The sequence below is a fragment of the Poecile atricapillus genome, chromosome 2 (assembly GCF_030490865.1).
Source record: "Poecile atricapillus isolate bPoeAtr1 chromosome 2, bPoeAtr1.hap1, whole genome shotgun sequence".
In the NCBI taxonomy this organism is placed as follows: Eukaryota; Metazoa; Chordata; class Aves; order Passeriformes; family Paridae; genus Poecile; species Poecile atricapillus.
Window position 1 is genome coordinate 52,172,996 of NC_081250.1, and position 13,273 is coordinate 52,186,268.

Below are 13,273 nucleotides of genomic sequence, written 5' to 3' on the forward strand. Positions count from 1 at the left end.
TTTCTCAGAATTAGCTGTCTACCTGGTCAGCCTCCAGTTCCAAAGTCATCCAGAGCTTTAAATCTGAAATTAGGTCTATCATCTGTGTGATGGCCTATCAATGTTGAGATATTAAACCTCTCTCCAGGACCTACTCCTAGCAAGTTGAGCTGGGTGTTAATTTGGCAGCCTAATTCACCCCAGACTGCTTTAGATAAGTGATCCCTTGAAGGAAATTCCAGTTTGTGTCAAAGCACTTACCTGCTGGGTAACTCTAGTCTCTTATTTGGAGCAAGGAGTAAGCCACCTCAAAGGCACTGACTATTGTAGCTAGTTGTGACATTTTGCATTGTTACTGTTTAAGGCCACACAGGACTGAGCAATGGTGGTGAGTTTCTGCTGCCTTTTATACAGATGGTCTGATAATTACTGCCGTCTTCCTTCACGACACAAACCATGCACTTATGTTCTTGCATTGAACTACATCTGCATACAGGCCCTTCCTGTGGCTGCTGACTGCAAAAGTGGTGGCCCTGGAATGAATCCAGGCCTCCGTTTCTGTACGGTGCCAGCTATTCAAGGCGCCTGGAAGCATGCAAAACTATTACACTGCCTCCCCTCTCCCTCCTCCCTGCTGGCTTCAAATCAAATGGAATGATAAATCAGCAGCTATATTACTGCCCTAAGCACACACCTGCTGACACTTCATGCAGCTGTAATTGCAATGGAAAGCTAAGAGTACCATCAGGAATGCCAGCTTAATTAACAGCAGTAAATGTAAGAGGATGACAGAACAGGAGCACAGACAATAGCCACCATCATGCAGCACACCAAGTGTCTGGTTTGAGGTGGTTTCCCAGCCTCTTGTACACATGTTGATGGAAGGAGTGCCCTCTGAGCTGAGTAACAGCAAGAGAAAACCACTTTTTTAATGTTTTCATCTGGGACATTTTGCAGGCTCTTGATAATGCACAGAATTATTATGGACTAACCAGAATGAATGTAAGGACTCATATTTAAAACCCAGATGAATATGGCTGTGAGATAAGTACAACAAAACTTAATGAAAAAAACTTAAAGTACGAGAAGCATGTGGAAATGTCCAAAAAAATTATTTCAAAACCCACGAAAAAACACAAACTTCATTCTTCTCTACAATAAGAAAAATAAATCACTCTTCCCATGCAGGGCAGGAACATGTTTTAAACATAAAGAGTATTAGCAAACATTCATTTTTTTAGGTTTCCATTAGTGTTCTTATGCTAATTCTAAATGAAAAATTAAACATATTTAATCAACACAAATGTGTACATGTGCAGTTGTCTGTTGTACGCAATAAACTGGTTTCTATGGCGGAAACATATTAGCCTAAAAATACAGCACTTCCACCTGCTTTCAACATTAATTCAGGCCCTGCTTTGGATAAGAATTAGAAGATACTGAGAGGCCTCTATGTTCTGTTCTTCACATAATTACCAACAGCAATGGTTAACACTTCCTTCCAGAGAAAATGTCCATGTTTCCTTCTGAAAGTCTTTCACCTAGTAGCACACCTTGGAGAAAACAAGACCTGTTTAAGACAAGGAACTCCAGGCAGAACTCAGATGCAAAATGTCAGTATTTAGGAGGTGGTAGGAGAAGATGCAGACTACCAAGGAGGCATCTAGAAATCATCACATATACAAGTAGGTGTGATGTTAGAAAAGCAAAACCTCACCTACAACTAGTAGTGGAAGGGACACAAAGTCCAGCAAGAAGAGCTTCTATCACTACACTGGCAGTGGAAGCCATCTGTGGACAAATCAGAGAGCAGGAGATGTCATTTACCCCAGCTTCAGCATAGCTTTCCACACTGTCTCCCTCAATATTCTCATAACCAAGTGCAGACCTTACAGCCTAGACAGGCAGGCAGCCAAATGGGTTAAAAAAAACAACAAACAGAAGTATGATGGTGAGGCTCAGAGGGCAGGGGATAATGGGTCCCTCTCCCTATGGGTGAGTCCTTCACTGACCCAGTGACATCAGCCATGGGATATCTATTGCTGTGGACACATGCCTACCACTCATACTCAAAAACATTCCTGTTGTTTTATAAATATGCCATGAAGCCTGGCAAGGAGCGGATTAGAAACATTAATCTGGAATTTATCACCTCATTAAAAGCCCCAGTATGATGGCAGCTAACCACTGAAGGACAAATAAACTGAAAAGACCTATGGGACTGATCAATCATACCAGGAAATATACTTCACCCTGCAGTGAAGGGGACATTCACAAACATTCCAATCAAACCACTACTCATCAGCAAAACGTAAGGCAGCCTTCCTGCTCCTATTCATGCCCAATTTAGAAGTGGAAAAACAACTGGAGAATCTTAAGTGCTGCTGGCATCTTCCTACAGGGAAGGTGGCTTTGCAATCTAATGCATTCTCTATTGTTACTATTCACATTATTGCCAAGGAAGAAAAGTACCTTGACTGTTTCTTCTGCCAACCATCAGCACATCTAAGATAAGTCTGAGCTGGCTTACTCAAGTGAGCGTGGGATGAGGATCCTTTTAGAGCATCAGTCAAGTCTCTTGAGACAGCTTTAAATTCTGATTCACTTTCCATGCATCCACACAAGGAGGCGTATGATCTAATTCTTTAAGCAAAGTCAGGAACAACTTGGCTCCCTGATTTTCCAAAGGATAAGAATTAGACTCCAATGATTAATTCCTTTCTCTGCCTTATATTTGATTACTTATTTTTCTAGATCATATTAAAAAAAATTGTGCTGAAGCAGGAGAAAAGTACCTAAATGACAACAGTGTCTGGTGACTCAGGAGACAAGGACATGGAGAAGTGGTTGGATGAGTTAGGGAAATAAGAGCAGTCTTGGAAATTGTCTGTACTAATGACAGAAGACCAACATTTGTCTCTCAAATTCTTGGTAAGCTTTCCATGTTCACTTCTTGTCTGAAATAAGCTGTATCTTACACAGGAGAGGGAAAAGCTTTTGGAAAATTATCAATTCCTCAGTCTAGCCTTAAGAAATGGAATTACATTTGGAAGCAACATGCTTGAATTACACTAAAGCTGATGATGAAGATATATGAAGGATAGAATAATTATGTCCATTGGAAAAAGTACTTTAAAAAAATACTAATACAAATAAATAATTGGACAGAAAGATGTAACATTAGTTCTGGATCAGTGACCTCCAACCTTTGCCCTAGATGTTAAGACAGAAAGCATAACAGACAAATTTTAAGAAAGTTTTGAAAAGTATCTCTGATTTTTCTTTTTAAAATTATTATACTGGAATGCAGACTGAATAAAATAATAATTAAAAAAACCTAAAAAAAAAATAAAAAAACCTTATGCTCCAAAAGAGGAGCTGTCATATAATTGCAAGTTTTACCTGCCCAAATCTAGCTGAATTTCCAGAACACTTCTTTTGGCACACAGTTCTCTGGCTTAGCAGACACTTATCTGTCTCTGGATCGTTTAAGTAGAGCCTTTACAGGAAAGATTAACTCAGTTATCTTGCCTTTAAACTTCCAATAAAAGCAAACCACCACTTTATATGACACCCCACCGGATTTCTATTACTGTGGGTAATTTAAACAGAGGCAGGCACTTTCTTGGAGGATGTGTCTACCCAGAAGTGATAAGGCATGCAGATGGGCCAGTTCAGGGATACCTTGGTCCCAGCATGCCACACTACATTTGTGAATAGACACAGCATTTGGCATTTCTGAGCTGACATGCCAACCTTTTCATTATAATACCAACTGTCTCCATGAGAGATGTGACATAGTGCCAGCATGGGACTGAAATCACAAGGAAATCATTAAAAAGGATTGCCTTGCTGCGTTTCGTAAGTGTCCAAAGATAGTCTCAAGACCAAAGGAGAGACTACATGTATTAACAGGGTAGAAAAAAGTTTGTTCAGAAAGCCAATGATAGAAACAAATGGAATCTACTGCAAACTCCTTTAAATATAAATCTAAATATATCTGCTTCGTATGGACTGTTGCTGCAGAAATTGTAGGATAAAATAAAACCCATTTCACTACAGCACATCCCAGATCTAGATTTGTACAGAGGAGGCACTCTCAGGACAAAGTTATATATTATGCCTTTAGATGATTTAACATGTAACCATATGCTGATGGAGACGATGCTATTCATGCCTCCTCCCCCACAATATGCAGAATACTCCCTTCCTCCCATTTCACCAGTGTTTGCCAAAAACTGTACCAAGCCGATTCAACACTGACTTGAATGTGCTAAAATGAACAACTTTCTGTGGGATTAGCAAATTGAATTAACTCAGTTAAGGGTCAAACAAGTGCTGAAGCAATGGGACTTCACCCTAAGATATTGAGATTGGAGTTGTGCCTCTCCTCCACCACACAGGTGTGAAAAACAGCGCAGGTAGGAAGCAGCTGGGGACCCTTGACAACAGAAACTGGAAGTGCAGAACTAACAAAGTAGAACAGCCCAGGCACCGCAGACCTGTACGACCTGTATTGCTTTGGTGCATCCCCCCCTTTAACCCTACTGAGCTCCTGTGCACTCAAATACCCTCTCCCCACTCCTTTCCCTACTCCTTCACTTGTCCCACAAACTATCTATCCTCTGAGCTTTACCATCCCCAAATCCTTATCGCCTTTCCCTAGTGTTTCTTCTTGCCTACTTACAATCACAACAAAAACATTAGCATTAATGTGACACTCATCACCACTGGCACAATCGCTGAGCACACACATCCAACCCATTCCCCCTTCCTTCTTCCATTTACTTGCACTATTCAGGAGTGGCAACCACACCGCTTTCATTCAATGACTTGGGTAACACCATGCTGCAGTAACTACCATAAAACACATGATGACTAGTGACAGTCTTCTGATAGACCTGACACTGTCAATTTACAACAGGATTTTTTTTTTTACCCTTGCTTTTGCAGGACTCTGTATGTACACAAAGGGTCTGAACCAATCTCCAAGTAGCCATCCCTTTATATTGCTAAGGGAGACAAACACTATCTGTGAAAGCATGTGGGCAGAAACATAAGCAAAACACCAAGGTGATGATGAATAACATTGAATGTCAATGTACAGTGGGATTTTCATAATTTTGTAACATCCCAGCTTCTTTCCCACATTGCAGAAAAGTAAAATAAAATGTAGGTGGAACTGAAGTCCTGTTGTTATTAGCATGCAAAGAAAACGAACTTATTTAAATTCCCCCATATGTTCTGGCCAACCATCTATGAGTAATTCTCAACATTTCAGTCACCTGAAAAAAAGACAGTGAGTTCTAGGCACAAACACTTCCTAAGTAGTTAATACCCAGGATCACAGACGATCATGGTGTTTCATTCTTTCTGTGGGCTTTGTTTCGCAACTGGCTTCCTGGCTGCTTTTTGTCTCTAGCATTTCTCTCCTGCTTCTGGCAGATGAAGTGGAGGTGGAAAAGAAAAGGGAGGGAAGTTCTTGGGTAGCATAAGGATTACAGTAACTTCCAATCCTTCAGCAAGAAAGAGCTTGCTCAGGGAATAGATAGCCTAATGCTCTTCCACCTCACTTCATTTTTATTTTTTTAAAAACTTACGTTTAGCGTTGTTTGCAATTATGAAGTTATACAACCCAGATACAAAGTTTACTACATTTATCTCCTTTCTGTCCCCAAATCCACATGGAATGTACCTCTCATCCACATACTTCCTCCACTTTGTCATTGCTGTGGGCAGTATGAAACAGAAAACTGCAATTAAAGAGATCCTCAGTCATACACCTACAGGTCATTGACATTTGGTTCATACCCAAGCCTGATATGAATGTAGATGCCACTCATCAAAAGGACAGTTAATGCCATGGGTAACAAATAATCTCAACTCTCTAAATTAAACAACAGTATTAACACAGGGACAAAGTTACTTTTAAAGCATTCTTGCTATTCTGCCTGATTACCTGTCCTTGCTCAAAACAAAGGGATAACTGTCTTCACATTGCTCTACTTATGTTTCCTTTCAGTGTTCTGAAATAAGAGCTGTTCAAGTACTTGAGCTTTGTTTTCAGTTGGAAAGGTCATCTGGGGTGTGTGGCAAAATGAATCTGTACGCTTTTTTTAACAAGGAAAAAGAGAAAGAGATGGTTTACAGGGAAGAGGGAAATGAAAGTTTCCTGCATCTTCATTTTCAAATTTGCAAAAGTCTCAGAGAAGTTATAGAAAAAGTATAATTAGTAAAATTATAGTCTTATCTATAGTATATATAGTAAAATCTAACAATCTAAGAGCATACAGAATCTAATTCTCTTTTGGAAAAGAAAAGCAATGACTACTTACATATAATATGTAGGATATAATCCTTCAAAATACCAGCAATGCTTTTTGGCCTCTGTACACTACAAAGAAAGAAAAATATGGTATTAATATTTACATAGGATGATGTACAGTTATAAACACAAGCTTAGAGTATTTATAAATACTGTGACTCTGAGCAGTTAGGAAAGGTTTATATTCCCAAAGATTTCCCAATCCAGATACACACAGCAAGTGGGAAGTCAGTTCATGTAAATGGCAGTGTGTCCTGCCAGGATCCAGATCCCCCATGCAGCCCTTTGTCCGCAGGGCCCCACCAGCTTCCCACAGTTCCCAAACAAAGTCAGTACATTTGGCACAGGATCCAGCTGCATGTGTTCTCTGGCAGAACTGCTGCCTTAAAAGACCATGGACAACTTAGGAGCCCATGCGTGGTTAAAGCCCCTTACATGACCTCCAAGGCATAAGCAATTTGATGATACTGCACATATGACTACACAGTAAATTCAACAGTTACAGGGAATTATTTATCTTTCTGGGAGTGTGGGACTTGTGAAGCCAGGCTCAGGAAGGAGCAGAATGGAGAACCACTTATCCCATCTCCTCTTCCTACAGCTTGGAAATGTCTCAACTGTTCATTAAAGTAGTGAGGAAAGGAAACTGCTTTCTGCAGCTCAGGGGTATTGTTCTCTTTTGCAGATTGCCAGTGCATCCCTGAGAAAGGATTGTGACAGGCATTTTCTCAGCATGTGTGCGCCAGCGACGTGAGAAGCGCTCATCATTACGGGCACTGCCAGAGCGCAGGCGGCAGCTCGGAACAATAGCAGCCCCTAATAAAGAAAACCAGATGTCAAGCTCCAACTCTACACAATGCACAAAATATTTCTGTGTATCCCACTGACATCACTAGCACAGAATGCCATCCTCACTGCAGACACAACTCCAGCAGCTCTCCTGCAAGCTGTATTACCCATCACACATGGGCAGGGCATTGTGGGACGCCCACTGCAGAGCAGTGAGGAATATCTGGGGTTTTAGCTACAATTCCCTCTGCTGCTCACACCTGACACCTGATGACAGAGAGCCCTTGGCACACTGCCAGCGTTTGGATCATTATTCACGTTCACTTGGCAGCTCACCTTTAAATAATAGCTCATTTAAGTTTATTAGCCTTCCCAAATCCCAGAATACTAAATGAATCCAGTTAAGACAAAGACGAAGTGGTTTTAGATTCTTGACTCTCACTCTTCATGAATAAAAAAGGCTGCAAACTCTTTAATGAGTGTCTGATGAGCTAAATCACAGACAGATCAATTACAGCCTGTGAAGACAAACTGCTACGGATTAAATTGTTAAAAGTGGTACAGGGGATTGAGGGAGGAGGAGGAGAAGATGCTATTGATGCATGTGATCAGGCCTTTCTCCAGTAACACAACAGGCTCACACCAGTCTTTGAGGTGCACAAGCTCTAGCTTATGCTGGAAGGACCAGTCCTCTTTCCCTAGAATAAACAAAGCAGAAACCTTGTTCCCCTCTCAAATTGATGCCATGGTCCAGGCAGTCTATTCAGGAGGACTCCTTAACTTCTGCTGAAGCAAGTGTTGTTCAAAGATCCATCTCTGCATTCGCCCTATTCCCTCTTTTCCCCCACCTCCTTCAAAGCTTCCAACTTTTTAGCCCTTCCTTCAAAATATTTTCACCAGCTGGCTGTTTCCTCTTACTCTAAAATTAGAAATATGTCAAGTTTCTCTCCATAACAGCATGCAAACCTACATGCATTGAAAAACCCAATAGGCATGCTGCCAAGTCACTGAAAAATATTTTGGCTCTTCACCTTTGAAGGCTGTAGATCAGCAGACATTGGCTAAAATCCCAGTGCCTGCAGGTCAACCCCCTGGGAAGCCTCATTTCAGAGTACAGCTTGGGGTGTGCACTGCCATTAAATGGCATAAATAAATTTTTTTCCTTCCTGCTTCTCAGCCAGTATGAGTCACCATTTACCTCAACAGCCTTGAAGCCTTTTGTCAGTCTCAAGCATTTTAATTGATGTTTTCCCAGAAATGTTTCTGAGCACGTGGAGCCTGCATACCCTTTGTAAGTGTAGACATTTATATTCAGCACTCTCTCCCTACATTTTAATCTGCTTTACAACTTCTAAAATGAATTGGGAAGATTCCCCCTTCCAGCATCTCCCTAACTGTAGGATTTCTGTTGTGCCTCTAAATAATTCTCTTTTTCAGGCAGCCAATATGCTTATTGCTGTCACAAGAAAGGCTCCAGCCTGGGAAAGTTCCTTCCAGCTTACAGGGCTTAGGTACCTGCACTAAACATCCTTTAGTGCCCAAATTTAGTTTTAAATTGTCCCTAGAAGAACAGGCACCAATCCCAGTTCTGCCTTTTTTTAATATCACAGTGCTATGAATACTGCATGGCAGTTGCTCAGCTCTCCTACATAAGAACTGAGCAAAAAAAGCAAGTGGACCTCAAATGTGAGCAGCAGAGCCAAATCTGATCCACATGACATGTCAGACAGATTTACACGCACAAGGGCAAACCGCCGAGCTCCCTGCTCAGTTAAACTCCCACCCATCTCCATGGCAACTTTACTCCAGTAAAGCCTGACACAAAGCAGGCGGCTACTAACCACCCTCTCTACTGCTGGTTAGCAGACTTCACAGGAACTCGCTGCTGAGACTAAGTCGAGAATGTCACTGTCTCTAAGGATTTGAGTGCCTTCAGCACTCAGGCACCAGAGACACAAATGGGGGTCAGGGTACAGATTAGCTTTTCCCACCCCACATACATCCTCTGAAGAAGGCTACGATAATCTGCCACTTGCCAAGATCCAAATTATTCTTCTGAGTGGTACTGGCCTCAACAGCTAAGCTGGTGGAGAGCCATACAAGAGTAAGAGGAGGCATATGCCATCAGCATCAGGCTCTTAGCCTTTGGAGAGCAATCTCCTTGTAGTTGTTTGGGACTATTAAACCCTCAAGAAACCACAGCTGGCAGGGGCTCACTGCAGCCCACAAACCAGACACAAAGGGAAGATCAGTCATATTGCTGCAATACAACAGAACCTCACACATCAGGATGGATGCCCACCCCGCCAGCTCCCATACGAAGACAGGCTGTATCTCAGACTTTCTAACAAGCATTCATTCATGTATTTAAAAAGCCATTTACCCATTCACTAATAGGCAAAACTTAGTCTTTAAGATTAGGTACAGCCCTACTGATACTCCCAGCTTTTCTAGGGAAAGGACTTTGCCCATTTCTCTTATAAAATTCTCCCTTCTATGCCCTTTAAGAATTTGGCACAGCTATAAAATATAAATATGAGAGTACATTCATTTTAAAAATAAATTATGCAGGTCTAATTGGGTGTGCATACGTATTCTTTAGAGAATTAATGGTATGTGACTTAGCCAGATGCTTGAATATATTCCTTAAGCTTGCAAAGAAGAGGAAGAGAAAAAACACAAGACTTGGTTTTTTGTTTTTCTTATTTTAAATAAATCAGCATCTGTCTTGTAGCCTGTTTTCTCTGCAAGACTGTAGCAATGTGAATTGCAAGCTGTCCTTTTTTGTGGCCTCTAAATTATTTCAGATTTCCTTTAAAAAAGGAAACCTGCTTCCTGCCACAGATTGATATTGCAAATGTTACAGCTGCTAGTAAGAGCAATGAGAAACAGGAGTTACCAAAACATCAGCCAAAGACTGGTTTTGATCACACCATAAAATACAGAACACAAAATGCACATGTACACACATGGTGTGGGGGATGCTAGAGCAGGCAGCCTGCTCACTGAATGTTGGGTGGTACTCCACAGACAGGCTTTGCAGGATCTGCAGAAATACCGTCTCTAGCAGGAGTATCCTCCACACTGCACACCATTATCTCTCAGTCCACAGGACAACAAAAAGAAAATAGATCTGATCACTTAATTACTCTTTGTAATCAGGGGATTCACAGCCAGTACCTTCAATGGAGGTTTGGAAATTAATAACAAAAACGTAAAAGCAAATAAAGCCCCAAATGCATATTTTAGTACAAGTACAGTGTTTTTGTTATGGGTACCAATGAAAAATGCAGCCTGCTGTGGACAGCCATGCCTGTGGAGGGCAGATAGAGGGCAATTTCTATCTGTATGCTGAAGGGACATCCAGAGTGAGTCTGTGACATCTGCTCAAAGACAGATTCTGTAGGCGGCATGGGGCTGCTATCAGTCACAAGGCCAATGAAAACCTATCAGTTACCAGCAACTGAGGGCAAGCCTTTCTTTTCCATTATGTATTATAGTTATAAGGATCCAAGGTAGATTAAGGTATTTAACAGTGACCTGCCATACTGATATGACAAATGGCTCCTGGTACTCTGGGATGACCTTCTTAGTGGCTGTAAGCTCCCACTTAGCTAGGTATATGCTATACATAAGTAGGATTCAAGACGATCCACATGCCAGTCTTGTGGCTACAGCCTCTGAAGCTCTGCTCAGATTAATACATAGATGAACAGAAAGAAAGAGCTAGAAGTATCTTTGACATCTTAAACATCTTATTATTTCTGAGCATCACACAATCTTATTCCAACACAGAGCCAGAACTCTGTCCTCCATACTCCTGGATCGAACTAGTAACAGAAAATAGGAAGGACAACATGTTTGTCACCATGTGGCTCCACGGCATCTGAGAAACAACTGTCTATACCTGCTGCCTCTGTTACAGGAGACCACTTCCAAAATTCAGATCTTTCCTGGTTTTGCTGGTCACTGCACCTGGCAAATACTTGATGAAACCCAGACAAAATGAAGATAAAGTCTATGGTGCAACTCCAGACTAAATAAGCAGTTCCAGAAGGCACATTATTGGCTACGAATCACAATGTTTTATGGGATCTGACCTTTAAAACTGCATCAGTTTTCAGAACACTATCCCTTTCAGTGCCTAGACAAGAGCTGGAAGCATTATGAGATACAAGCTGGGCTGTATCAGAAGGACTTCTGTGTGCTGAAAGTTTGAAAGACTATTTGCAGACACAAGAATATGAGGCATCCTGTTCTCCCATTGCCAAGAAAAGGGCAAATTATCCATTAAAGTAAGAGACAGCATATTCTGAATCTGGAAAGTGTAGCCTAAGGTTGAAAACAGTTTGCTAGAGAAAACACACTTTGTTTAAGCCTTTCCTGAATCCATCAAAATTCATCCCTACTTCTTTCCTGGTGATACCAACAGCTGAGGGTGAAAGTAGCCCATCTGCAAAACTATTCTAAGACACTGAGCTCTCTATTTTGGCTTTACATCTCTTTCACCAACACCAAGATAACAAAGCCATATAACTCACAGTATAAATAATGATTTTCATATATTTCCTAAGAAAATTAAATGGTTTAGTTAAAACTTTTTGGTTAAGACAATTTGTTTTGGTTAAGAATTTTTCTTCTCTGAGAAAGAAGGGAATATTTATGATAATAGGATTTGTAAAAGAAAAATTTTTCCACCTTGAACTAAACAGTGTGTGTTTTGCAACAGTAAAAAATTTCAGCACAAGCATCTAATTCTTATTACTTCTTGTGTTGTTCAGAGCACACATATTAATTATCATATTTTTATTTAGAATTAATGTGGGTTTAGCATTAGACAGCTTCCCATCACAAAGCATTATTTTACATTTAGATCTATTAACCTTTCCCACAGAGGAAATACAAATATCCCTCGTGTGCCATTTCATTTAAGGAACCTGACTCATTTATTTGCTTAATTTTCTTTTTTTTTTTTTTTCCTTTTCCCCAGTATGCAGCAAATTGCAAATGCACTTCAGTCCCAGAACAATGCAATTTCAATTGAACATAATTCCTTCATCCATATCCAAGTGAGGAAAAAAGAAAGAAATGAAAGGCAAAGCAAGGCACCCTTATTTTTCAGAGCCCACAACAGGGAGGGTGCAGGGCCGGTGCTCAGCACCACGGACAGCGTCCTCCCTTCTCACAGTGCCCCGGTGCTGCTGCACCTTCCCACAGTCCGACTGGGGCAATAAATCATCTACACAAAACCTCATCCATACACATCACCCCACTCAGCTCTCAGTTCTCTCTCTGTTCTCAACTACACCTACTAACAGTAGCTACACCTACTAATTATCTCCTCGCATGTGTGAGCACTAATATGAGAAATTAATAAGCACAACTACCACAGAATCACAGAATATCGCAACTTGGAAGGTCCCCATAAAAATCATTCAGTCCAACTCCCTGTTCCTCACAGGAGTACCTAACATTAAACCATATGGCTAAGAACAACATCCAGATGCTCCTTGAACTCTGACAGGCTTGGTGCCACAACCACTTCCCCCGATAGGCTGTTCCAGTGATCTTCTCAAGGAAGAATCTTTTCCTAATGTCCAATCTGACCTTCTGCCAATGCAGCTTCATTCCATCTCCTCATGTCTTACTGCTGGTCACCAGAAAGAGATTAGCACCTCCCCATTTACTACCCCTCTTGAGGAAGTTATAGACTTCAATGAGATCACCGCCAAGCCTTTTCTCCACACTCCACAAAACAAGTGATCCCAGCTGCCTCTCATTAAGTCTTGCCCTCAAGGTTTTTCACCACCTCAGTCATCCCTTCTCTTCTTGACACTCTCCAATAATTTTATGTTCTTGTAATACTGTGGCACCCAAAACTGCACCCAAAACTCCAAGTGGAGCCACACCAATGCAGCGTAGAGCAGGACACTGGACCAGCCTCCCTGGACCAGCAAGTGATGAAGTGCTTGATGCACCCAGGACAGTTGGCGCTTTTGGCTTCCAGGGTATACCACTGACTCATATCCAATTTCACATCAGCCCAAAGCACCATCAGACCACCTTGGATGGAATGGCTGTATTCAATCTTTTTCAAACTGTTTGGAAAGCACAGTTAGGATAGTTGTCATAGTTATGTGAAATAAGCTCAGTTCTACATCAGAACATCAAAACAGATGC

The 13,273-nt window shown here is 41.3% G+C and overlaps 1 protein-coding gene across 1 annotated transcript in view; it reads right to left on the minus strand.

Moving 5' to 3' along the window:
- The window catches only part of VOPP1 (VOPP1 WW domain binding protein), a 61,489-nt gene that overhangs the window by 11,844 nt on the left and 36,372 nt on the right, over window positions 1–13,273 (minus strand). The window contains exon 2 of the mRNA XM_058832269.1: window positions 6,315–6,373. Within this exon, the coding sequence (XP_058688252.1) occupies window positions 6,315–6,373 (59 nt within the window). The remainder of the gene's footprint in view (window positions 1–6,314; window positions 6,374–13,273) is intronic.